The sequence below is a fragment of the Garra rufa genome, chromosome 18 (assembly GCF_049309525.1).
Source record: "Garra rufa chromosome 18, GarRuf1.0, whole genome shotgun sequence".
Lineage (NCBI taxonomy): Eukaryota > Metazoa > Chordata > Actinopteri > Cypriniformes > Cyprinidae > Garra > Garra rufa.
This window is the reverse complement of record NC_133378.1, coordinates 25206891-25234826: the sequence shown is the minus strand read 5'-3', so window position 1 is coordinate 25234826 and position 27936 is coordinate 25206891. Positions and strand designations below refer to the sequence as shown.

The following is a 27936-nucleotide window of genomic DNA, read 5'->3' as shown; positions in this document are numbered from 1 at the left end:
CTTGAAAAACTCACGTTCTTGTTCTGTAGGTCCTGGTCTGGTTTACCGCTGTGGTATGAGCGTCTTCGTTGGATTCTCTTATCGGTTATGATTACCATCTTATGTGTAGTGCACACATGCTCAAAATATACATCAAGAAGGCTTAGGACTCAAGGCAAACACCCCAAAGACATCTGATTGAGAAACTTGATTGCAACTTCATTACAAGTGTTTTTTTTTTTTTTATGATGTGCATGTATGAATTTTGCTTAACTCTTTTTAATTTACATTAACTTAAAAATTATATTCCTTGTTCTTATTATCCACAATTAATTAATTCAAACTTCATTTTCTAGATATTTTATACTTCTGTAAATGTAAAAAAAGTATAGGTAATCCTCACATTGCTCACATGACAAGCAGATATAAACATTAATGCAAATAACATTTTCAAGCATTGCTGGAGTCAACCTGTATCCTGTTTTGCATTTTGACTCATTCAGTGGGAAGTAAAACATGCAAGAGTGAAACTGAAAGTGACCCCTGGTATCTTGCCTGCCCTTCCTGAAAGAAAAATATTGTCATGAAGTTGTGAAGTTGTTTTGTGACCTTGGTGCATGGAAAGTGGTCAAAGAACTGTAAAGATTGATTTTTCTCTATACTTTTAAAGTTTTATATATATTGTAAAATAAATAAAAACATAAAGCAACCAAATACGCTCTATTTTTTAATTAACTATTAATTTATAGTTTATTTAATTAACTATTTTTGAAAAAAAAATTAAAGAATATTTTACACATAATTTAACTCACTAATTTGATTTTTATTTATTTTTTATTTATATACATATACATATATATATATATATGGCCTTGCAATGTTATGGGCTATTCACTATTTACTACTTAAAGGGATAGTTCACCCAAAAATTATAATTTGATGTTTATTTGCTTACCCCCAAGATTTAGGTGACTTTGTTTCCTTAACGAAGATTTTTAACAAAAACCGGTGAAGTCTGTCAGTCAAATAATGGCAGTCGATGGTACCGGCGTTTGCGTATTCTATGCCAGAGCGCCAACACATGTCACGAGCCGGATGTAAAGCTCGTGCTCAGGATAGATGGACGTGGCTGTGTATCAAAGGTACAAAATGATATAAATACTGTTCAGTTTCTCACAAAAAACGATTGTTTCATGTCTTAGAACATCAATGTATCGTCACGAGCCGCAGGGTGTAATTTGGATTTGTCTGTGCATGTTTTTGTTTACTTTTAAAGGTTTGGTGCACATCCACCTCTATTATTTGGCTAGCAGACTGTACTGGTTTTTGTTAAAAATAGTCACCTACATCTTGGATGCCCTGGGGGTAAGCAGATAAACATCAAATTTTCATTTTTGGGTGAACGATCCCTTTAACACTGGAGATACAAGTCTCAAATTTCACAGTGATGATCAACATGATTAAAATATATATTTTAAAAGTATTTTTAAAGCTGCAGTAAATGCTGATTAAACACAATAATAAATTTACTACTACTAAAAAAAATAACCCATTTTTATATTTGTTAATATTTTTGCAAGCTGTTGGATCAGGTTACATAAAGGATTTCCACTTTTGCACACCCATCCTGTTTTCCCCAGTTTTTATTTTTCATGAGTATTCTTGAGGACACAAATTCTGAAGGACACGCTACAGTGTGCGTGAGTAAAGTTTTTGATCTTTTAATCTGCTTTCCTAAATGCTGTTAATCTTAGCATGTATATTTCTACTAAAAACACTTCTGGGTGTTTTGATTAAGTAAAGTTACTCTTAAGTATAAAATATTTACCAGAGATATGCCTATTATGTGCCCTTTTAAAGTTTGTAGTTTCTTTTAAATGTTTAAAAAAGTGAGCAATGTGACCAAACTTATGTTCATTTACATGAAATGGCTTCAGTGTTCTTCTATTATCAGTTTTATTTTGCATGAACTTGTGGCTGTCTACAACATGTGACTCAACCTGAACCCAAGAACATCACTTACAATTCGCTGTTTCATTGCTGTTTTTTTAAGTTCCAGAAAACAAATCACTCTGGAATTATATTGGGATAATTTCACCAAAGGTCAGAGACTATGGAATTTAAGGTGCTAAATCTCTGTGTTTCTGCCCTCTTCCTGTGCCTTCTGAAACCTGGGAGTATTAAAGGCGAGTTTGCATATAATAATTGTTTGACAAATTTTGTAAGAAAATGTTTAAAATGTTCACGTTCATTCTATTCAAGTTTACACCCCTGGCTCCAATTTATGAGCCTGCAACAATATGCTTTGATATTGTAATGCTTTCAGGACATATTTAATCATGAACTTAACCTGCAGGCGTGTTTTTGTTTTTGCAATTGTAACATTGATAAAACTGTATTATGATGCAACTTCAGCACATGATTTGTATGTGTTTTGTGTTTTTTTATTTTAACAGCACAATGTACACAGCCATCTTTTGAATCAAAAAAGGTTGTGTTAACAGCAGACTATCTCTCGACTCAAAGTTTTGCAGATGGATCCACTGTAAAATTTGAGTGTATTATTGGACACAAGCCAGTTGACTCAAAAGCATCTAGATCAGTTACATGTGAGGGGAACCAGTGGACAAATCTGGATTTCAGCTGCACAAGTATGTACTGTGGTTATACATTTTCAGTACCCTACATTTGTAAATTCATCTGCATTTGAGTATTGTTTTTTTTTTTTTAAATGTCTGATTTAGATATGTGAAAAGGTGTATAATATAAAGTCATTGAAAGGGTTAGTTCACTAAAAAAATATTTACTCATCCTTCAAGCATCCTAGGTGTATATGACTTACTTATTTCAGATGAAGTTATATTCAAAATTATCCTGGCATTTCCTGGTGTTTTTATTCCTCAGCTCAAAACAAGTTACAAAAATGCATTGGTTCGCTACAGGAGGCCTCCAAAATTTCAACACCCATTCACTGCTATTATTAAGCTTATTATAAAGCTTGGACAGGTTTTTTAAATATAACTCTTAATTGCATTTGTCTGAAAGAAGAAAGTCAAACAGACCTAGAATGGGTTGAGGGTGAGTAAATCATGTTTCATTTTTGGATAAACTGTTCCTTTAATTCATTGTCCTGAAAAAAACATTGCTGTCAAAACTCAAATGGCCTGCGTGTTGTTGTTTTTTTTTTTTTTTTTTGTTTTTTTTTGGACTGAGGAAGAGAAACACCCGCCTATGGCATTCTAAAGCTTGGAAATGACAGGATAATTTTTAAAATAACTCCAATTGGATTTGTCTGAAAAAAAGGAAGTCATACGGATGCCTGAAGGATGTTGCTCATAGTGGTTTCTGACGACAGGAAGCATTACAGTTTTACATTTCCTCTTAAAATAAATGACACTATGCAACACTATTATTTTCAACAGCATTTTAAGAGCACCAATTCTAAATGTTTCAATATTTTTATTACATTACAGAAAAATCGTGTGGCCCTCTTCCAGAAATCATTCATGGGAAATATGTAGTGACTGGAATTTACTTTGGCGACTCAGCTACACCAGTTTGTAACAAAGGGTAAGTGAAACTATTAAGGTCGGTTTCTATATGCTGTTTAAAGTGAGTTTTAAACCATGTGGAATTTAGATTGTGTGTTGTGTTTAAGTATTTGGTAAGAGAAAAATCATTGCTTTCAGATACATGTTAGCGGGTCAGGGAACACCAAGAATATGCCGAGATCAGGGATGGGATGGCCAATCCAATCCTCTCTGTGAACGTATGTCAGTTCTTCCATTTGAAGAAAATATAACATTGAAGAGTTCAAAACCATTCCCAATTTGTATTAAAAGATTTTTTGTGTTCTGGAAATAAATACCTATTGACCTGGATCTGTTTTCTCTTTAGCGGTGAAGTGTTCACCACCTCTACCCATAGAAAATGGGCAATTTGTAGATGTGCCTTTTGGAGAGTTATGATTATTTACAACCAGTCTCCTACAGATGTAACGCAGGACTTAATCTTATTGGACAATCAGTAGTTCATTGTTCCGAGGATGGAACCTTTAAACCAGATCCGCCAAAATGTTTTGGTAAGTTATGGTTAAATTCCAGTCAAGAGATACAAGTAAAAAATTACTTGTGAATTTCGTCCTGATAATGAATATATAATGAAATATTTTTAGGATAAATACTGTTCTGTTTCTTTTGCATTCTGTAAAGGAACAGTTCACCCAAATTTAAACTTCCCAATTTGTATTAAAGGGGTCATCGGATGTGCTTTTTCCACAAGTTGATATGATTCTTTAGGGTCTTATAAAGTCTGTAATATACTTTGGTTTAAAATTCTCAGTAGTAGAGTGTAATGCAACACCTTTACCTATTCACTTGGATATATTTTTCTTTTTAGCAGTGAAGTGTTTACCACCTCTAGACATAGAAAATGGGCAACTTGTTTATTTACAAGCAGTCTCCTATAGATGTAATGGAGGATTTAATCCACCAAAACATTTTTCTTTTCTTTATCCAGATGGGTGTCCAACGCCTAATATTCCTAATGCAAAAAGAATCGGTGGAAGATCACCCCCGTACAAACTGAATAACTTTATAGAATACAAATGTGAAGATGGCTATACAATGAAAGGAGAATCTTATATTATGTGTAAAACAAATGGATGGAGCCCTGAACCACCACAATGCATTGGTAAGACTGAAATAAATTATTTTATTATTAATGCATGACTGAATTCTGTAAATGAACAGTTCACCCAAAATTAAAATTCCCAATTTGTATTAAAGGGGTCATCGGATGTGCTTTTTCCACAGGTTGATATGATTCTTTAGGGTCTTATAAAGTCTGTAATATACTATGGTTTAAAATTCTCAGTAGTAGAGTAAAATAAAACACATTTACCTATTCACTTGGAAATATTTTTCTTTTTAGAAGTGAAGTGTTTACGACCTCTATAGAAAATGGGCAACTTGTTTATTTACAAGCAGTCTCCTACAGATGTAATGGAGGATTTAATCCACCAAAACGTTTTTCTTTTCTTTATCCAGGTGGGTGCCCAACGCCTAATATTCCTAATGCAAAAAGAATCGGTGGAAGATCACCCCCGTACAAACTGAATAACTTTATAGAATACAAATGTGAAGATGGCTATACAATGAAAGGAGAATCTTATATTGTGTGTGAAACAAATGGATGGAGCCCTGAACCACCACAATGCATTGGTAAGAATGAAATAATTTATTTTATTATTAATGCATGACTGAATTCTGTAAATGAACAGTTCACCCAAAATTAAAATTCCCAATTTGTATTAAAAGATTTTTTGTTCTGGAAATAATTAACTATTCACCTGGATATTATTTTTTCTTATGGGGAAATGTCCAGCACCTCCAGCCATAGAAAATGGGCGCAACTTGTAGATGCGCCTTTGGAGAGTTATGATTATTTACAAGCAGTCTCCAATAACAGAGGATTTAATCTTATAGGACAATCAACACTTCATTCTTCACCCAAATTAAAAGTCGTCATACACTTACTTGTATTGTTTGTTGAGGAAGACTTAGTGAGCTATAATGAGTCTAGCGGATCACATTCAAGTAGTTCAAAAGACAAAAATAGATAGAAATTAGTAATAATCTGCCTGTTTTAAAAGAACAGGTCACTTTGACAGAGGAATTTCGCTCACAAGTTTTCCACATGGATCTAAAATGACAGTTAATTGTGTTTGTGGATATGAGCTAGTTGATACAACGCTATCTAAAACAATTACCTGTAAGAAAACCAAGTGGACAGAACTGCTCACTTGCAAAAAGTACTGTAAGTACTCTTTTTTTTTTAATTGCAAGATGCCTTTGTGACCAGATTCAATGTCTTTTGTTTGCTGTTATTAATAGTAGAATTAACAGGTCATGTTGATTAATAAATGCATAACACAATTAACCACAATATACTGAAATACAGATGCCTGTGAGTACAATAAAAAAAGCATTGTGACTTTTACTCTTTTAAACAGTGCTGGTGTATCCATTAAAGGTTGTATCAGCGATTTCTAGCCTAAAACATAAAGTGTCAAATTCAGCTGACCTTTATTCACGATCCGCTCGCTGCCTGCCCCATAAATTGTCTGTGAAAAAAACGCGTCTCTCTGGTCAGCCTAGGGTCCGAGATATGCCAAAAAAACAATCGGCGCTATCAACTATTCCACAGATAAACAAACCGTGTTCCAACCAATCAGCGTCAGGGGGTTCGTGTTGTGGACTTTCCTACTGGTGCAGGGATGTGAGGGAGGCGGAGCGAAAGTCCACAACACCAAACCCCTGACGCTGATTGGTTGGAACAATGTTTGTTTTTGCTGTGGAATGGTTGGTAGTGTAGATTGTTTTTTTGGCATATCTCGGACCCTAGGCTGACCAGAGAGACGCGGTTTTTTCACAGACAATTTATGGGGCAGGTAGCGAGCGGATCGTGATGAAAGATCAGCTGAATTTTACACTTTATGTTTCAGGCTAGAAATCGCTGATACAACCTTTAAATCAAACAATTAGAATTACCTTTTGGTTGAACTGTTCCATTTAAGATAATTTTATCAACTGTGTGTGATAAAACTGCAGGCTTATATTGAAATGTGCTCTTCAGTCTGAGTGGAATCTATCTGGATATAAATACCAGTTTTTTTCTTTAGCTGCGAAATGTCAGGCACCTCCAGTCATCGAAAATGGGCAAATAGAAGCTGTTTTCTATAAATGTAACAGTGGGTTTGTTCTTCAAGGACGTTCATCACTTTATTGTTCAGAGGATGGGACTTTTAAAGAGGATCCACCAAAATGTTTGGGTAAGTTATAGTTAAAATGCCATTGAACACACAAATATTTGTCTTTAATTGTGAGGTTTGCTTTTGTGAGGTTGTGAATAAAAAGTCTGATTTATACAACAAAATCAGATTTTCTGTTCATCAAAGAATCATTTCTTTGCAGTAAAGAGCTTTGTAGAGCATTATTCTAGATATTATTTAATGAACAAATTAAATTGTTTTGGGTTTTTTTCATCATTTTATCTTAAGCAATTCTTTTAAGTGTAACTGGCTTGGGAAAAAAAATTCTTAAGCCTTTTGTGCATTTAGCATCACAAAGTATAGAATTAAGAAGCAGTGCATAAACTTTGAACTTACATAAAGTTATAGTTATTAGAGTTAATCATGTATAATGTCTTAACCCACATGCATGGAAAAAGTATATTGTAGTGCTATCTGAGAACACTTACCTAACATGAAATCTCCCTCTTCAGAAGGGTCTGTGTGTGATGGGATATGCCTTGGGAAAAAAAATGTAAGTTTGATGCCTTCTTGAATCCAGCTCAATTCATACTCTACAATTTAAAGGACTGATCTGTAAATTAATTTAAATCAATAAAAAGTATTATTATCAAATATTTAAAACATCTTAAGTTAAAAAAGTACTCATATAAATGAACATTAACCCAGAATGCTGTGTTGCAGTATTTCAAGTGCACATATTGCATCCATATGTAAATTAGGAACCTACCTGTAGGCTATGTCTGACTAAATAAACTTCTCATGTAAACTTTTTTGTATGAAAACCAAACCAAAGACTTAATTTCTATCTTGCCTTCCATTCTTGTGTCGAATCCTTTTCAGACTCCCACACTGAATAAACTGCTTTGTGTGGATCTGTTTATCTTGAAGCTAATCCTACTGTAGAAATCATTTATGCCACTTCTAAGTTTCTGTCAGTAGTAATTGATTGGCTTACAGTACAAGGTGCATTGGATAAGTTTAATGCCACCAATGTCACAGATCTTCTTCTGCTTTGGTGTTATCATTGCTGAGGTTCATATCACAGAACATGGTGTGACATACAGTAGCAGACTTCAAATAAGTCAATAACAATGATTAAGAACATTAACGTTTTCATAATTTTACAAGCAATGTATACCTGAGAGGTGACCAAAGACCTGCCATGAATTTGTGTATTTATTTATCCTGGCTTTCAAAGAATATGTAGTTGAGGTTAAAAGTTTACAAAATGCTAATGTTATTTTTATTCAGTTCTGAGCTGATTAAGATATTTCACATAAAATACATTTACATATACAATTTATAAAAAATGACCCTGTTCAAAAGTTTACATACCCTTGATTATTAATACTGTGTTTTTACCCGAATGATCTGCAGCTGTATTTATTTTTCTTTTTGTTTAGTGATAGTTGTTCACAAGTCCCTTGTTTGGCCTGGATGGTTAATGGTTAAACTGCCGCTGTTCTTTAGAAAAATCCTTTTGGTCTAACCAATGTTATTTTTGGCTATTGCTATAATATATCCATGCTACTAATGGTTTTGTGGTCCAGGGTCACATTTGGCCTATTTATCATATATCATATCATATATCATATCATATCATATCAATCATATCATCATATCAAATCTTTCATTTATTACTGCCCTTAAGAAGCTACAGAAAATACTTTTTTCCAAAAGTCAAAATAAGTTACATTTACCCTGATTTTCAAATTCAAAAAGTAATGCTGTTTTTACTGGGGAATCCCCCCTCAAAACACAATTGCTAGCTTTTGGCTACTTTTAAGTGTCAATTGGACGGTTTTTGTTGTAAAAACCTGGAAACCCTGCTCAGTTTCCCGCAGTGTGAAAATATGGATGTCATTGTTGGAAACATAGTCTATAGATATATATGTTACATAGATAATATATCTATGGTTGGAAAGGGTTCAAATACACAAAAATGCTGAAAAATCAAAGAATTTTAGGGACCTGAAGGATTTTTCTAAAGAACATCAGGCAGTTTAACTGTTCAGGACAAACAAGGGACACAGGAACAACTATCCCTAAAAAAAAAAACACTGATCATTCTGGTAACAATACAGTGTTTAAACGTTTGTCCTCAGCTGTATATGCTTTTGTGTTGTATTTCGTTTACTGATCTTTATCAAATTAATAGTTTCGTGTTCTTGTCTTGTAATTTAGGCCTATCAATAACCTATGCGAAAGTCTACAACATATTAACAGCTATGAGCCATAATAATTGTATTTCATGGAATTGTTTTATGAAGTAATAATAGTTGTGGTTATAGATTTATAAAAATATTAAGGCACTCTGTGACTACGCTAAAACTCAGAAATCCGTGTTTAACAGTTAAATTTTCTTATAAGACACTTTCATCATCATAATTATTATCATTACTAGGTGATTTGAAGTCGTTATAACAAACAAGGTTCTTGTTATGGTGAGATTAGTTATTATAACGTCAGTTATATTCACAGGTAGGTCATGTATATTAAAATGAGATATCTTATAGAAACCCCTTTCTATTAGGCCTAGCCTTAAACAATTTATTTAAGTGAAGTTTAAGAATTATAACGGAAACTCCACACCCTCTTCTTGCAATATCTATGACGCATCAAAACGCCCACCTCAGACGGAAATTCACTTCATGAGAAGCAAGTGATCTCCACCCTCATCACTTCCTGAAAGTTGCACTGGACGTTATATGCCTCAGTCTAAATCCAGCACTGAACACCGAGAAACCTTCTAAAAAAAACCTGAAGGTAAGGCAGCTTAAAACAAGGATTTCCTTTTCACTTCTCTGAGTATAGTAAGATAGCTAGCATAAGGTCCTCGCCATTTTATAATACATTATGAGGAAACACAGTTCAATTGAAATGATTTGTATTGCAATTCGATAATCGAATTCGTAATTTGATGTGAAATCGTTTATTTTTTTCACAATTATATTGTACGCGTCTCGAGTTAAATTAGGGTTTCTGTTATCAACGTTGCTAATCTTAACATTGGGGAAGCAGTGCAGTGACCATTCTTTAACGTTACACCCTTCCTGTGCGCTGCTTAACTTACCACATTCTTTTAGCATAACGAATATCATTATAAGAACATAAAATGAAGCGTGTTTGATTAGCTAAACCTATTTTTATGCATTCGTTCTGTGTATGTTGTTTAGTAATGTGACGTTGTTCATTTAAACGCCGTCTAGATTGTTATGCTAGCGGGCTAGCTAACAGGTTTTGCTCCTGTTAAGCTCTCTTGCGTCTGCTTTGTTGTACTGAACGTGTTGACGTTTAATTATTTTAAAGTACATATTTTAAAAGTGCATTTCCTTACGCTAAGATATCTTTATATTTATTAGTTGCGAAAAAACAACATTGGCCTTGTTTGGAGCTGACATTCACCGACATAAACAAGATGGGACGTAAGGTGCTGTGTCCTAGTTTTGCTCTCCTTGCTTATCTTTTGATCTGTGAACATGTCCGAGGTAAGTATCTAGCTATCTATTTATTTTTTTTTAACTTGGATTAAAAATTACACCTTAAGTTTTGTGGCTTTTGGGCTATGTGTGATAGTGTAGAAAATTAACCTTCATCATATATACAGATTTAAAAATGTACATTTGCATTCTTTGTCTTCCGGTAATGCCATACAAAAATATTCATGGCACATAAACGGGTGCCAGATCTCACTAGAAAAACAAACCCGTGTCAAGGTTTTGTTTTTTCCAGGACAGACACAGGCATGAAGAGTATATCCATTTTTCCCTATGACGCATTCAGAGAGTTCTGGGAGTAACTTCCACAAAATTTTGTAAACAATCTGATACCGCCAATAAACTTGTTCAATGGTTATCTCTAATAATGCCACATCAGCATTTACAAAAACTGGTATAAATATTTAAATATTTAAAATGGGAGATTTTTAGTGCATTCCAGTGAATTATTCATGAGATATTGTTCATTATGTCAGACAGCAGACCACAAGAACACACTGTCTTTGTCATTTTCATGTTGTTGCAGTGGAAAAGTTAAAGAAAACCATCAGAAGGACAGAACACAGAGACCTTAAATAAGGTCTTGAAACTGATATTCTTGTGATGTGTACATCCCGATAGATAAAATATAGAATTATGGGAAATGTGCAGCTCATTGTCAATTGAAACAAGGGTTAGTTCTAGCAGACCCTTTAATTATGTATTAATTTGTCTTTAGTCTATTTGAGTGATACTTGGCAAAACCAAAAGAGCTGCCCATATTTTCAAATGCAGTCTTTTCCTTTACACAGGGCTGGATTATATATTTCCATTCTAAGAATTGTGTAGTGCTGTAATATATTATTAGGAAAGGGCACTTTGTGAGTTCACTCACTGAACAGACTGTAGACAATTGTGTAGCCTAGTAGCGTAATGTTGATAGTAGCAACTAATAGTGCTTTGCAAACAGAAAGGTTTTAGCTTAAAGCTTGATGATCCTAATCACAGAAAAAAAAAAAAATCTTCACTGGTAAATGTCCCACATGCTTTTGATTAAGAAATGGATACATCAACTGTAAATGCTTCAATTATTTTTGGGTTTGAGTAAAAAGTTTAAATACACCTAGCAGAATTTGCAATATCTTAATTACTTTACCAAAATTTGTATTTAGTATTGACCTGAACAAGATATTTCTCACATTTACATGTAGTCCACAAGAGAAAATAATAGTTGAATTTATAAAAATGACCCTGTTAAAAAGTTTACATACACTTGATTCTTAACACTGTGTTGTTACCTGAATGATTCACAGCTGTTTTTTTTTTCTTTTCTTTTTTTCTTTTAAGTGATAGTTGTTCATGAGTCCCTTGTTTGTCCTGAACAGTTAAACTGGCTGCTGTTCTTCAGGAAATTCCTTCAGGTCCCACTAATTCGTTGTTTTGTTTTTTTTGTTTTTGTTTGTTTGTTTATTTATTTTCTTTTTTTTTTTTTTTTGCAACATTTTTGTGTATTTGAACCCTTTCCAACAAGGACTGTTTTATTTTGGACAACTGCCATTACAGAAGGTTCAAATGCTCACTCTGCATTAAGAGCCAGGGGGTGAAATCTTTTTAAATTTGAAGATCAGGGTAAATTTAACTTATTTTGTCTTCTGGGAAACACGTAAGCATCTTCTGTATATTTAGGCTAAAAAAGAAAAATGTACACATTCATTCCATTCAAAAGTTTACATCCCTGGCTCTAATTTATGAGCCTGCAACAATATCTTCAGGCTGTTCATCGGTGCCCTTGTAATGCTTTAAGGACAGATTTAATCATAACCTGTTTTTGTCCCCAGTTTGTAAATATTTTTTTATAACCTGAATACATTTTGCAGTGGTAACATTGATAAAACTGTATTATGAAAGCAACTTCTGCATATGATTTGTATGTGTTTTGTGTTTTATTTCCACAGCACAGTGTACACAGCCATCTTTTGAATCAAAAAATGTTGTGTTGACATCAGACTATCTCTTGACTCAAAGTTTCGCAGATGGATCCACTGTAAAATTTGAGTGTATTATTGGACACAAGCCAGTTAACTCAAAAGCATCTAGATCAGTTACATGTGAGGGGAAGCAGTGGACAAATCTGGATCTCAGCTGCACAAGTATGTACTGTGATTAAATATTTTCAGTACCCTACATTTGTAAATTCATCTGCATTTAAACATTGTTTTTTAATATGTCTGATTTAGATATGTGAAAAGGTGTATGATATAGGTCAACAAATCATTGAATGGCTTAAAGGTTTAGTTCACCCAAAAATGAAAATTAGCCTAAGATTTACTCATCCTTCAAGCATCCTAGGTGTATATGATTTATTTCAGACGAAGTTATATTAAAAATTAACCTGCCGTTTTTCTTCCTTAGTCCAAATTTCTAAAGCTTGGAAATGGCAGGATAATTCTTAATATAACTAAAAAAAAGGAAATTATATGGATGCCTGAAGGATAAGTAAATCATGTGGGGTTTTTTTGTTTTGTTTTTGGATAAACTAACCGTTCAACAGTCCTTGCGTTGCTCATAGTGGTTTTGCAACTGACGACGGGAAGCATTACAGTATTACATTTCCCCTTAAAATAAATGCTATGCAACACTAATATTTTCAACAGCTTTTTAGGAGCGCCAATTCTAAATGTTTCAATATTTTTATTACATTACAGAAAAATCGTGTGGCCCTCTTCCAGAAATCATTTATGGGAAATATGTATTGACTGGAATTTACTTTGGCGACTCAGCTACACCAGTTTGTAACAAAGGGTAAGTGAAACTATTAAGGTCGGTTTCTATATGCTGTTTAAAGTGAGTTTTAAACCATGTGGAATTTAGATTGTGTGTTGTGTTTAAGTATTTGGTAAGAGAATAATCATTGCTTTCAGATACACGTTAGCGGGTCAGGGAACACCAAGAATATGCCGAGATCAGGGATGGGATGGCCAAACCGATCCTCTCTGTGAACGTATGTCAGTTCTTACATTTGAAGAAAATATAACATTGAAAGAGCTCAAATCCATTCCGAATTTGTATTAAAAGATTTTTTGTGTTCTGGAAATAAATACCTATTGACCTGGATCTGTTTTCTCTTAAGCGGTGAAGTGTTCACCACCTCTACCCATAGAAAATGGGCAACTTGTAGATGTGCCTTTGGAGAGTTATGATTATTTACAAGCAGTCTCCTATAGATGTAACCCAGGACTTAATCTTATTGGACAATCAACACTTCATTGTTCTGAGAATGGAAACTTTCAACCAGATCCACCAAAATGTGTTGGTAAGTTATGGTTAAATTCCAGTCAAGAGATGAAGGTAAAATAATCACTTGTGAGTTCCGTCCTAATAATGAATAAAATATTTAATGATCAGTACTGTTCTTTTACATAAACATTTTCTTTTCTTTATCCAGGTGGGTGTCCAACGCCTAATATTCTTAATGCAAAAAGAATCGGTGGAAGATCACCCCCGTACAAACTGAATAACTTTATAGAATACAAATGTGAAGATGGCTATACAATGAAAGGAGAATCTTATATTGTGTGTAAAACAAATGGATGGAGCCCTGAACCACCACAATGCATTGGTAAGACTGAAATGATTTCTTTTATTAATGCATGTCTGTGTTCTGTAAAGGAACAGTTCACTCAAAATGAAAGTTGTCATAGACGTGTGTTGTTTGTTGTGGAAGTCATAGTCAGTTATAGTGAGTCTAACTAATCATTACATTCAAGTGGTTCAGTAGATAGAAATGAGTAATTGTATAATAACTAGAATAGTAGTGGAGTTTTGAATCAAGTGGACAGAACGGCTCCTGACCTGTTTTTCGTTTTTGTGAAACACAAAAGATGGACAACACATCATAATAGAAATTGGCCATACAGATTTTGCACTTTATTCAAAGTCTTGATTTAAAACCAGTTTATATGTCCATAAAGTTTCATGCATCTCTGAAGGAACCTTTAGAAAGTTTCTTATCTCTCTCTTCAAGCGTGGTTATACTTCAGGGGTTAAATAGACTTCATATACTTACATTTCTAGTTCCCTAACCCAATACACATGTTGAATCTCAGCCCTACCTACAACTCCCGCAACTACTGCAACTTCCACAGTTCGCACAACATCCAAGGCTGTACCTAAAGAGAAGGGTATTGTTTTATGAATCTATTCTTTATTATAAAAAAATATTAGATGCACATCTGTCACGTCAACATTTCTCCTAATGGTCCTGCTTTTCAAAGAGTTAACAACATTAAGATCCAGAATGAGAAACTTATAGAAACTTTATGTAGTGATGTTCAGACATTTATGAATAATTATGAAAATAATAATGGCCTACAAATTAGGGCTGGAAATTTTTAGCCACCACACGAATAGATTCAGTTTCAATTCAGGGATGTGATTATAAAAATCACAACACCTCATAAAAAACTTGAAATAATTTGTGAATTAAAGTAGTTGTACATATGCTCTAAATTTGTAGAAGTACTAATGTGTCTGCTCTGATCTGCTTGTAGAAATAAGGACAGATTTGTGCATGAAATCTTTTCAAATGTTTTCACAAAAATCATGAGTTCACAAAAACAAAACAAAAAAATGCAAGAAAATCTGAAATCACAGATAAATCACATAATCTGGATGTGTTTATATACTTCCTTTTAAAATCAATTTCATATACAGTAAAAAAAAGTGATATAGTCTTAAGTTTTCTGAGACAAAAGGCTGAGGAAGAGACCTTGGGAGGAAGCAATATTTAGTTGGGAAAACCTTCACCTGGCACACATTTATACAGCATGTGCACAATGTTACTTTTAACATGTAGTCCTTAGTCCTTATATTAAAAGTGTGTGTGTGTGTGTGTGTGTGTGTGTGTGTGTGTGTGTGTGTGTGTGTGTGTGTGTGTGTGTGTGTGTGTGTGTGTGTGTGTGTGTGTGTGTGTGTGTTGTTACCAATACAAGTGAGTTTATTTATTTATTTTTTACTATACTAGTCAGTAAAAAGCTGATTCCTCTTGTCAGCAATGGCCACCCTTGGCTGATCTTTTTGATCTGAAATGTATGAAATGGATTATGATATCTGATCATTCTAGTATTGCTGTAAATGCATGTTTACACATTTGACAGATTATGACAGCTCAGAGATGTAAATGGGCTGGTTTCTGAGCATTCATATTTCTGGTTGGGTATTTTAGCTTGTTTTTAAATGACTTTTGGTTTGTTCAGTTAGTTACAAGTGTTACAAAGTGATTTGTATTATATAATAGATTGCAAGGATATGTCTTGTGCTGTTTATTTAGTCTTAATCTTGATGTTAATTTTATACATGATTTCATTTTAAATATATATTATGTATATAGTAATAGAGTGGAAAAAATGTATTATGTTTGCTGAGGTTGATGAAAGGCTGTAAAAAGGCTGCATGTTTCTCTTATACAGAGATGGATTGGCTGCATTTTATGCAAATTGATAACCTCTTGCACACGGTTGCTAAATTATTAGGGTACTCCAAATTCATTAACATTAGAACCAGATCAAGAAAAATGTCATGTTTGTACATGTTGTGAATGAGGCAGACATGTTTAATGACCAGTTTTTTCACAAATATGCACATCTTCATGTTACATTTTTCATAATGGGTCTGTTAGGGGAACACTACTTGTTTTTGTTGGCATGAGAGAGTAATTATAGCTCTGGTATAATTGCATAACTGTTTAAACTCTGTTCACAAACTGTTTTTTTTTCACATACTCTTTGTTATATATATAATATTTTCATATTTTTTAATAATATACTCCATCTATGTTATTTATCTATTTGTATTTAAATCTTCTTCCTCTTTTACTGTTTCTTAACTGTATTCTTTTTCTTCCACATAAGACCAAACAAAAACAAGTATGCATAAGTATTGTGGTTTTTTTTTTTTTTTTTTTTTTTTTTTAAATACACCTTTTTTTACTGTGCTACTATTAATTTGTCTTCTGGGAAAGATGTAAGGATCTTCTGTATATTTAGGCAAAATAAGAAAAATGTACACGTTCATTCTGTTCTCTAATTTATGAGCCTGCCACAATATCTTCAGGCTGTTCATTGGTGTCCTTTGTAATGCTTTCAGGACAGATTTAATCATGATCTTAACCTGCAGACATGTTTTTGTCCCCAGTTTGTAAATATTTATTAACATTAATACATTTTGCAATGCTAATATTGATAAAACCGTATTTTGAAAGCAGCTTCACATGATTTGTATGTATTTTGTGTTTTATTTCCACAGCACAGTGTACACAGCCATCTTTTGAATCCAAAAATGTTGTGTTAACATCAGACTATCTCTTGACTCAAAGTTTCGATGATGGATCCACTGTAACATTTGAGTGTATTATTGGACACAAGCCAGTTGACTCAAAAGCATCTAGATCAGTTACATGTGAGGGGAACCATTGGACAAATCTGGATCTCAACTGCACAAGTATGTACTGTGATTAAATATTTTCTGTACCCTGCATTTGTAAATTCATCTAAAATGCATTTGAACATTTGTTTTTTTTTAAATGTCTGATTTAGATATGTGAAAAGGTGTATGATATAGGTCAACAAATCATTGATTGGCTTAAAGGTTTAGTTCACCCAAAAATGAAAATTTGCCTAAGATTTACTCATCCTTCAAGCATCCTAGGTGTATATGACTTATTTCAGACGAAGTTATATTAAAAATTATCCTGCCGTTTTTCTTCCTTAGTCCAAAACAAGTTACAAAAATGCATTGATTCGCTACAGGAAGCCTTTTATTCATCCCCAGAGCTGTATGAGGCATTTTTTTATTATGGGTGGATGCACTTTATTGGACTTCAAAATCTCAACACCCATTCACTGCTATTAAAAAAGTTTAGACAGTTTTTATATATATATATATATATATATATATATATATATAACTCTTAATTACATTCGTCTGAAAGAAGTCAAACACACCTAGAATGGGTTGAGCGTGAGTAAATCATAAGGTCATTTTCATTTTTGGATAAGCTAACCCTTTAAGTCAGGGGTGCCCAACCCTGTTCCTGCAGATCTACTATCCTGCAAAGTTCAGCTCCATCCCTGAAGAATCACACCTGAACCAGCTAATTAATCTCTTAAGTAGCACTTGATAATTAAAGACAGCTGTGTTGGAGCAGGGCTGGAACAAAAATCTGCAGGTAGGTAGATCTCCAGGAGCAGGGTTGAGCAGCCCTGCTTTAAGTCATTGTCCTGAAAAAACATTGCTGTCAAATCTCAAATGGTCTACGTGTTCTTTTGGACTGAGGAAGAGAAACACCCACCTATGGCATTCTAAAGCTTGGAAATGGCAGGATAATTTTAATATAACTAAAAAAGTAAGTTATATGGATGCCTAAATCATGGGCTTTTTTTTGATGAACTAACCTTTTAACAGTCCTTGCGTTGCTCATAATGGTTTTGTCACTGACGACAGGAAGCATTACAGTATCACATTTCCTCTTAAAATAAATGACACTATGCAACACTATTTTCAACAGCATTTTAGGAGCATCAGTTTTTAAATGTTTCAATTTTTATTACATTACAGAAAAATCGTGTGGCCCTCTTTCAGAAATCATTCATGGGAAATATGTATTGACTGGAACTTACTTTGGTGACTCAGCTACACCAGTTTGTAACAAAGGGTAAGTGAAACTATTAAGGTCGGTTTCTATATGCTGTTTAAAGTGAGTTTTAAACCATGTGGAATTTAGATTGTGTATTGTGTTTAAGTATTTGGTAAGAGAATAATCATTGCTTTCAGATACATGTTAGCGGGTCAGGGAACACCAAGAATATGCCGAGATCAGGGATGGGATGGCCAAACCGATCCTCTCTGTGAACGTATGTCAGTTCTTCCATTTGAATGAAATAACATTGAAGAGCTCAAAATCATTCCCAATTTGTATTAAAAGATTTTTTTGTGGTCTGGAAATAACTATTCACCTGGATCTGTTTTCTCTTAAGCGGTGAAGTGTTCACCACCTCTACCCATAGAAAATGGGCAACTTGTAGATGTGCCTTTGGAGAGTTATGATTATTTACAAGCAGTCTCCTATAGATGTAACCCAGGACTTAATCTTATTGGACAATCAACAGTTCATTGTTCTGAGAATGGAACCTTTCAACCAGATCCACCAAAATGTTTTGGTAAGTTATGGTTAAATTCCAGTCAAGAGATGAAGGTAAAATAATCACTTGTGAGTTTCGTCCTGATAATGAATAAAATATTTAATGATCAGTTCTGTTCTTTTACATAAACATTTTTCTTTTCTTTATCCAGGTGGGTGTCCAACGCCTAATATTCTTAATGCAAAAAGAGCCGGTGGAAGATCACCCCCGTACAAACTGAATAACTTTATAGAATACAAATGTGAAGATGGCTATACAATGAAAGGAGAATCTTATATTGTGTGTAAAACAAATGGATGGAGCCCTGAACCACCACAATGCACGAGTAAGACTGAAATGATTTCTTTTATTAATGCATGACTGTGTTGTGTAAAGGAACAGTTCACTCAAAATGAAAGTTGTCATATACTTGTGTTTGTTGTGGAAGTCATAGTCAGTTATAGTGAGTCTAACTAATCATCACATTCAAGTGGTTCAATAGATAGAAATAAGTAATTGTATAATAACTAGAATAGTAGTGGATCTGTTACTGGAGTTTTGAATTGAGTGGACAGAACGGCTCCTGACCTGCAAAGGTAAGTACTATCATTTCATTTGAAACACAGATGATGATGTTTAGAAGATGGACAACACATCTTCATAGAAATTGGCCATACAGATTTTGCACTACATTCAAAGTCTTGATTAAAAACTAGTTTATGTCCATGAACTTTCATGCATCTCTGAAGGAACCTTTAGAAAGTTTCTTATCTCTCTCTTCGAGCGTGGTTATACTTCAGGGGTTAAATAGACTTCATATACTTACATTTCTAGTTCCCTAACCCAATACACATGTTGAATCTCAGCCCTACCTACAACTCCCGCAACTACTGCAACTTCCACAGTTCGCACAACATCCAAGGCTGTACCTAAAGAGAAGGGTATTGTCTTTTGAATCTATACTTTATTATAAAAAAAAAATTAGATGCACTTCTGTCACGTCAACATTTCTCCTAATGGCCCTGCTTTTCAAAGAGTTAACAACATTAAGATCCAGAAGGAGAGAAACTTACAGAAACTTTCTGTAGTGATGTTCAGACATTTATGAACAATTATGAAAATAATAATGGCCTACAAAGTAGGGCTGGACATTTTTACTCACCACACGAATAGTTTTTGTTTCAATTCAGGGATGTAATTATAAAAATCACAACACATCATAAAAAAATGTGAAATAGTTTTAAGTAGTTGTACATATGCTCTAAATTCGTAGAAGTACTAATGTGTCTGCTCTGATCTGCCTGTAGAAATGAGGGCAGATTTGTGCATGAAATCTTTTCAAATGTTTTCACTAAAATTATGAGTTCACAAAAAAAAATGCAAGAACATCTGAAATCACAGATAAATCACATAATCTGGGTGTGTTTATAAACTTCCTTTTAAAATCAATTTCATATACAGTAAAAAAAAAAGTGATATAGTCTTATGGTTTCAGACAAAAGGCTGAGGAAGAGACCTTGGGAGGAAGCAATATTTAGTTGGGAAAACCAGGCACACATTTATACAGCATGTGCACAACAATGTTACTTTTAACATGTAGTCCTTATATTAAAATAGTATGTATTTATTTTTTGCAATGGTGTGTTTGTTGTTACCAATATACCAATACAAGTGAGTTATTTATTTTTTACTATACTAGTCAGTAAAAAGCTGATTCCTCTTGTCAGTAATGGCCACCCTTGGCTGATCTGTTTGATCTGAGATGTATGAAATGGATTATGATATCTGATCATTCTAGTATTGCTGAAAATGCATGTTTACATATTTGACAGATTATGACAGCTCAGATGTAAATGGGCTGGTTTCTGAGCATTCATATTTCTGGTTGGGTATTCTGTCATTTTGTTTTTAAATGACAGTTTACTTTTGGTTTGTTCAATTAGTTACAAGTGTTACAAAGTGATTTGTATTATATAATAGATTGCAAGGATATGTCTTGTGCTGTTCATTTTGTCTTAATCTTGATGTTAATTTTATACATGATTTCATTTTAAACATATATTTTGTATATAGTAATAGAGTGAAAAAAATTATGTTTGCTGAGGTTGATGAAAGGCTGTAAAAAGGCTGCATGTTTCTCTTATACAGAGATGGATTGGCTGCATTTTATGCAAATTGATAACCTCTTGCACACGGTTGCTAAATTATTAGGGTACTCAATTCATTAACATTAGAACCAGATCAAGAAAAATGTCATGTTTGTACATGTTGTGAATGAGGCAGACATGTTTAATGACCAGTTTTTTCACAAATATGCACATCTTCATGTTACATTTTTCATAATGGTTCTGTTAGGGGAACACTACTTGTTTTTGTTGTCATGAGAGGGTAATTATACCTGGTATAATTGTATAACTGTTTAAACTCTGTTCACAAACTGTTTTTTCATACTTTTTTTATATAATATTTTCATATTTTTTAATAATATACTCCACCTAGGTTATTTATCTATTTGTATTTAAATCTTCTTCCTCTTTTACTGTTTCCTAACTGTATTCTTTTTCTTCCACAGAAGACCAAGCAAAAACAAGTATGCGTAAGTATTGTTGTTGTTTTGTTTTTACACTTTTTTTTTTTTTTTTTTTTTTTTTACTGTGCTACTCAGTAAAGGGCTGATTCCTCTTCTTAGTAACAGTCACCCTCGGCTACTTGTTCTTTATTATCTAAAATGTATGGAATTGTTGGATTATGATATTGGATATTCCTGGTATATTGGTATTCCTGTGAAGCAAATTGAAAATGTCCTGTAATATGCTGGTTTCTGAACATTCTGCAGGTCATGTTATATTTCATTATATTATATATATATTAGCTTGCTTTTAAATAACTTTTGGGTTATGTTTAGTTTTGTTATAAGGGTTACAAAGTAAGTTGTGTTTTATTTTAGGTTAAAAGGATGTCTTGTGCTGTACATTTGTTTGAATCCATTCAACTTTTAATTATTATTATTATTATTATTATTATTTTTTTTTTATTTTTTATTTTTATTTTTTTGCAGCTCCATGGGCAATAGGACTGCTTTCTTTGTTTGTAATAGCAACTGCAGGTAAGTCACAGTCTGCTTAATTCACCTAATAATCTACATACCTATACATTCTTTTTATTCATTATAATCACAAAATCTGTTGCAGTGTTGGCCTTTAAAAATGGCTGGATTTGGGCACCAGGGATTTAAAATAAAATGCAACAGTCCTAAATTTATTTTATTTATTTATTTTATTTATTTTTTTATTTATTTTTTTCAAAAATCTAATTAATCGGTCAGCTTGTCTTTTATAATAAAAAAAGTTGTGGGCAAAAATATGATTTAAATTGTTCCTTTTTGATAATTAGGTGAGACTTATTTTCCAGAAAATAGTCATCATCACACTGGGCCAAAATTGCTTTGAGAGTAAAAAAAAAAGTATGATAAACACATTTTTCAGGTCCTTTCACTCCACAACAAATCCTTTTAAACTTATATTTTTGTCTTTCCTGTTCTGAATACTGGTAAATTTAAAGTAAACAATGTATATTATATTACCATTCATTATTAACAATATTTATTATTAATGGCAAGCCTAAACAAATATGTTTAAATCATAACTTAATCTACTGATGTGTGAGAAATGTGCTATGGAGGCTCTCTTATTCAGCACAAATCCAAATGTGTGCGCTAATGCATGTTTTGCATGCCTAACACAGGGTTCATACAAGGTGCTTTAAGAATTTGACTTCTTTTTTCTAAATTTAAGTCATGGGAAACCTCGAAAACAGACATATTTATGATAAGGTACTTGAAAAGTACTTGCATTTTTAAAAGGCAGAATATATGAAATTGTTTTCGATCTTGTCATGGAAAATTAACAATGCAGTGCCTCTGATATCAACATAACGCCATTTCACTGAGATTGAGGTCTGCAGAGCAAAAGTGGGTGTTTTTAAATTTGTTTCTCAAACTGCTGGGTGTTTTTAAATCATGCGATTAAAATAAATTATCCCCCTTACCTAACCCCACCCCTAAATGTATGGTCACTATGACATCAGCCAATCAGGTAACATGGTCTAAAAACGCCCCAATCTGGTTACTCCCATTACTTTCCTGCAGAGACCTATACTTGATTTTACTTGCCTTTCGGGAGAGCATGAGATCTTGCGATATTAAATGTGACAATGATACTACTTGAGATGAAAAGCGGTCTCTGTTTTGCACTCAGGGTTTGAAATTAACACCTGCCAACCTACCAAATGTGGGTAAAAATTAGCCAGTTTGGCTAAATTATGTTCACTCATTAATTTCATGGATAAGTTCCAAATCTGCGCAAAAATACTGAACTCTTGACTCACCATGACATTAAATACAGCCTATATTGTGCAGCATCTGCGCATATCTAGCTTACTTGAACATAGCTGTCACTACGCAACAAATATCTAATGGCGTGGGGAGCATGCTGGTTTCCTTACCAAATTAATTTGCGTTTTGAACAAATCCGGTGAATCATTGATTCCCTTAGCTATTCATAAATGTTTCTTACTTTGTACCTGAATGAAACAATTGAATAAATGGTTCAGCGACTCTCTTATTAAGATAGTGGCTTGCCGCCACCTATAATTGTTATGCCTAATTTTAGTTCATATTTAAAAGCCTCATTCTATTTTTTTTTTTTTTTTTCATTTCATAATTCTATATTTCAGCTTTTATATTTAAAACAGTAATCTCGTAACATTAAGTTAATTTGTAGGTGCAGTGTTAATGCATGTAAAGGTGCTAGAAAAAAAAGTGTGTAGAACTCTTCGTTTAATTGGGCCTGTACTTGGATATTTAAAAATAAATAAATAAAAAAACAATAACAAACGTCTTAAGCATGTAGAGTCAAGGTCAAAAGTTTACGTCCCCCTTTCAGAATCTGCAGTTAATTTTACCAAAATAAGAGGGATCATACAAAATTTAAATTGTTTATTTAGTAATGAGCTGAATAAGATATTTCACACAAAAGACGTTTACATATAGTCCACAAGAAAAAATAATAGTTGAATTTATAAAAAATGTCCCCACTCAAAAGTTTACATCCCCTTGATTCTTAATATTGGATTGCTGTTCTGGTAAGAACAGTCATTATGTAGATTAGTGGCTCCAACCATCAACAAAACATACTTCTGTTAACTGGAAATTCGTTTTTGGGGAATTGTTGGTCAATGCTCCTGACAGAGGTCACACAGTATCTGTTTTGATATTTTGTTCAATAAAAAAAAAGGATAATCATTTATAATGCAATTTCTTTCTGTTTAATAGTTGGGTTTGGGTACGGTGGATACCGGTATAGGCAGAAACGGTAAGCTATCTGCATTGTTCCTAATGCTCCTTCGTACACTCTCATAATGCGTTAAAAACTTGGCATTCAGTGGTTGCAAAACAGGTGGAAAGTTTGTGTATGATTTCCACACATTTTCCATGGAAAATGGAGATGCTTTTGAGACTTAGGTTTAATATTCCAGATGTTTAGTCATGCACATCCTGACCAACACCAGACTTTTAGATTGCAGCTCAAAACTGCAACTGAGTATTCTGAAAAAATGGTTTAATCCATTTCAGCAAACAATTAGCAGATGATCAAACTTGCAGTTATGTATCAAACCACAAATTCTGCAGAATTTACCATGAAAAATTCTTGTGGAAATTTCTTTGCTTTTGCAACCCTTTATGCTTATAGTCTTTAGGAAGCTGTGTGCTGTTTGTTTGTCTTCGTTTAGTGTTTTTGCTTTTTTTTTTTTTTTTTTTTTTTTTTTTTTTGGGTGGACGGGTTGTTTTGTGTTTAGCTATGGGGTGAGGTCTTGTAAGTGTGTGCTGGGGTTTAATATACCCAGTTATTTTGTCATGTACATGCTGACCAACACCGGACTTTTGGATTTCAGCTCAAAACACCAGTATTCTGGCAAGGTGGCATCAAATAATCATGAGGAACTATTATAACACCATCAAATATGTGGTAAGAATAATAGGAACTATAAATCTTTTTCTAAGACACAGGCTTATCCACTTTATTTCTTCTAACCTCACCATGAGCAGACAGGCAGAGTTTCTGAACAAAAACCTGTGAATCCCAAAATATATATGATAAAATATGTCAGTTGAGGGTTTAGGATTGTGGAGAATATTTAGATTTTTGAAGGTTCTTCCTCATGACCAAGTATTTAGCTTTTCCATACTTGAGTGTTTTCTAGACACTTGAATATTTTGCTTTTTTCTCTTTTTACCTGAGCCTGCTGTTATTGGGACTTTCCAGTTTTCGTACATAAAATAGAGTCTATAGCATAATTATATAACATTTGTATAATATGCATTGTTTTTTGTGAATGTCTGACTTTATAATAATTTTGTACCTCTAATCACAGGTCTTCATGAAGTTGTCCTGGAGTAAATCCAAGTGAAGCATCCGTCAAATATATAATCTACATAAGCGCTTCCCAGAATCCAGAATCCAGGCTTACCAATTTCCCGCAGAAAATTCTTTCATAATCAGGCCCACTTTTGCTTAAAAAACAGGCCATCTTTATTTGAGCAAACTCCTTTCCAGCAGTTGCTACCTTTATCCCATTCTGTACTCTGAAACAGATCTGTCTTCACAGAAGCCAGGTTGATTTCACTTTTATAAAGTGTTTGTTTGTAATTTCTAACTTAATTTTTAACACTGTGTGTTACAGTGGATACAGTGATCACTCTTCTCTTAATAATTCACTCTTCTCTAAATGTTCACACCAAAAAGTGCACTGACTGTCTCTTCGCCTCACTGATTTGGTTTAGGTAAAATATTTATGTAGAAACTCAAATCTGATTTAAAAGAGATTGTCAGAATTTGTAACTGTTCCATAGTATTTGTGAGACCACATTGTGTAATCAAAACCAAATTTTGTAAAATGCTAAAGGCTTTGTGTTGGTTTTGCCTGTTGTAACTTTTCATTTTTTCCCATATTTTCAAATGCGGTCTTTTCCTTTACATAGGGCTGGATTATATATTTCCATTCTAAGAATTGTGTAGTGCTGTAATATATTATTAGGAAAGCACTTTGTGAGTTCATTCACTGAACAGACTGTAGACAATCTAAATTTTATTTAGTATTGACCGGAACAAATTAATTCACCTAAAAGATGTTTACATACAGTCCACAAGACAAAATAATATATTTATAAAAATGACCCTGTTCAAAAGTTTACATACAATTGATTCTTAACCTCTTAAACCCTGCGGAAGAGTGTTTCAAAATGTTGCTGCTTCATTTACATGACCTTCCTCATATAGTATCAGCCCATATATCAGGTCTCATTTGAAAGCTTAGAGTCTCCTCTTTACGAGGAATACCATAACTTTTAGTTTTATGATTCATAAAGTAGTAAAATTATGCTTAGAATTTATGTTGTTCCACACACAAATTTCCGCCTAACGATTGTGAAGAATTATTACAAAGAATGTGTTTTTCTTATATTTTTCACAAAACAGACAAGTCATATATCACAAGAAAGCTCTCATTCTCAAGAATCTGACCATTTTATTGTGTGACAAACACAGATCAAATAATCTTCAATTGAATCGCGATGTCAGAATATACTTGAAGAATATGATAATATATTCTATTACTTTCCTCCACATACTACTGCTTCAGTTAGCCGCAAATAGCCACAAACTTTTTTTTTTTATCTTTTAGATTAGGATCTCTTCTTTCAAACAAGACCATTTTCACGTTTCTGCGTTGCTCCATTGCTGAGAAATCCGTTGTTTTGCCAGATGCGCTCGGGCGCGGCTTTCCAAACGCGCTCTGAACCGCTCAAACAGTGTTGCCAGATTGGAAATGTCCAAGTATCGTACCAGAAGCTCAAAATTATCGTATTTGAGTCAAACGTTCAAAATAAAGATATTTATCTAGATGTTACAGCCATTTATCCTTTTCAGCACTCATGCTAAACTATCTTACCCGAGTCAAACGTTCAAAATGAAGCTATTAATCTAGATGTTACAACTATTTATCCTTTTCAGCACTCATTTTCTATACTTTATTGTTAAACTAACAACCTCAGTTTTGAAACAACTGACCTAAGTGCGACAGGAACGTTAACTTGTGCTCCTGAGAGAGAGCCATTCTCCACGATGATATTGGTTGAGAAGACGTAAGAACGGATGAAAGACATGCGTAACGCCACATTCATGTCTCCTCACAATCATGCAGGTAGACGTAGGATCCACACAGCTAGATCTTTGAGAAAAGAAGCTCTATAATTAAAACGACCATGGTGTCACAAAATTCTGAAATTATCGTACATTGTGGTATTATTGATCGTACATCGTACAGAGGTCAAAATTATGGTACAAATACGATAATTATCGTACGTCTGGCAACACTGCGCTCAAACGAGATAGGGCCGATTGCAGAACAGCAGAACCATACGTCACAGCAGTCACACGGCAGCAGCGCCACGGCAGCAGGCTCAGACGGTAGTGGGCGGAGTCTCCATCTGAGATCGAAAGTGGGTGAAAATAATGATCAACTTATAGACCTTTTTCCTGATTAAACGATGAGCGCCGCCATTACGAATTCTAACGTCAGATTGAATGCTTTTCTGTTCCGGTCTCCATAGGAACCCATTCAAATAGCGTCCATCTGTTTTTAATGTAGCTAACTTCCGCTGCTTCGTGTCATCTACACACTCATTAAAGTGAGGCACTGACAAATTACGGTCATTGCGACATTGCCAAGTGATGGCGCTATGGAGCCATGTGCTTTTTTAAAAACATTTTAATAGGTTTAACATTAGTTTATTAGCTCGGAATATACCCTAATTTGACTAGAAACAATGCAGACCGGAAATGCAAAGCATTCTTTCAGTTAAGAGTCGGACTCCGCGTTCAGGAAAAACGTCTATATTTTTCCATATATTTTTAAACAGTATAAACTGAGTACAAAGCTCAAACAAAAAACAAAACTTGAGCAATAGAATGTTTTTATTTAGTTAAACTATATTTTTTACCTAATCATTTCAGTATTAACCAATTTTTCATTGTACATAATACCATGTACTATACACTATACCCATCACAAACTGGATTTTCCAAAAAAAATTACAAAATCAAACAAAACATATAGCACAGAAGGCTCACATTTAACAACAATAATAACCACACATTACTCACCTAACTAAATTAGTTTAAACCTAAAATAAATCAAAACTCTTTAAACATGCAATTAATCCAGAGGCATGATTTGTTCACACACTCATTAAGGAAATGTCCATATCATCCTTAAATTCAAAGTGAAACATGAAGGGCTCTTTGGCCAGCAGACTCTCATCATTTGTTTCTGCCATTATAAAAGTTCATTATGTTGCTGCACATGAAATATAATGCGAATAACATTAAATAAATATATATATATATATTTATAAGGTTACACACTGATTATT

The 27936-nt window shown here is 33.6% G+C and overlaps 2 protein-coding genes across 5 annotated transcripts in view; both read left to right on the top strand.

The window, feature by feature from the left end:
- The first annotated feature begins 1569 nt into the window (after window positions 1-1569).
- The window catches only part of LOC141291257 (complement receptor type 2-like), a 54707-nt gene continuing 28340 nt past the window's right edge, over window positions 1570-27936 (top strand). Inside the window, exons 1-17 of one of the 4 annotated variants that reach the window (XR_012340305.1) lie at window positions 1570-1679; window positions 2033-2165; window positions 2436-2630; window positions 12975-13071; window positions 13191-13270; window positions 13400-13582; window positions 13715-13888; window positions 16573-16767; window positions 17884-17980; window positions 18100-18179; window positions 18303-18485; window positions 18619-18792; window positions 21019-21042; window positions 21505-21552; window positions 23779-23818; window positions 24399-24472; window positions 24879-24961. Coding sequence is in view for 2 of the 4 variants with exons in the window: in XM_073823432.1 (XP_073679533.1) it covers window positions 2093-2165; window positions 2436-2630; window positions 12975-13071; window positions 13191-13270; window positions 13400-13582; window positions 13715-13888; window positions 16573-16767; window positions 17884-17980; window positions 18100-18179; window positions 18303-18485; window positions 18619-18792; window positions 21019-21042; window positions 21505-21552; window positions 23779-23818; window positions 24399-24456 (1701 nt within the window). In the remaining 2 variants the exon portion in view is untranslated. Of the gene's footprint in view, window positions 1680-2032; window positions 2166-2435; window positions 2631-12974; window positions 13072-13190; window positions 13271-13399; window positions 13583-13714; window positions 13889-16572; window positions 16768-17883; window positions 17981-18099; window positions 18180-18302; window positions 18486-18618; window positions 18793-21018; window positions 21043-21504; window positions 21553-23778; window positions 23819-24398; window positions 24473-24878; window positions 25154-27936 lie in introns of those variants that run through there. The other 3 variants (XM_073823432.1, XR_012340306.1, XM_073823433.1) reach the window with 3 other exon arrangements.
- LOC141290577 (membrane cofactor protein-like) overlaps window positions 9486-27936 on the top strand; it is a 38325-nt gene continuing 19874 nt past the window's right edge. The window contains exon 1 of the mRNA XM_073822695.1: window positions 9486-9559. The gene's annotated coding sequence lies outside the window, so the exon portion shown is untranslated. The remainder of the gene's footprint in view (window positions 9560-27936) is intronic.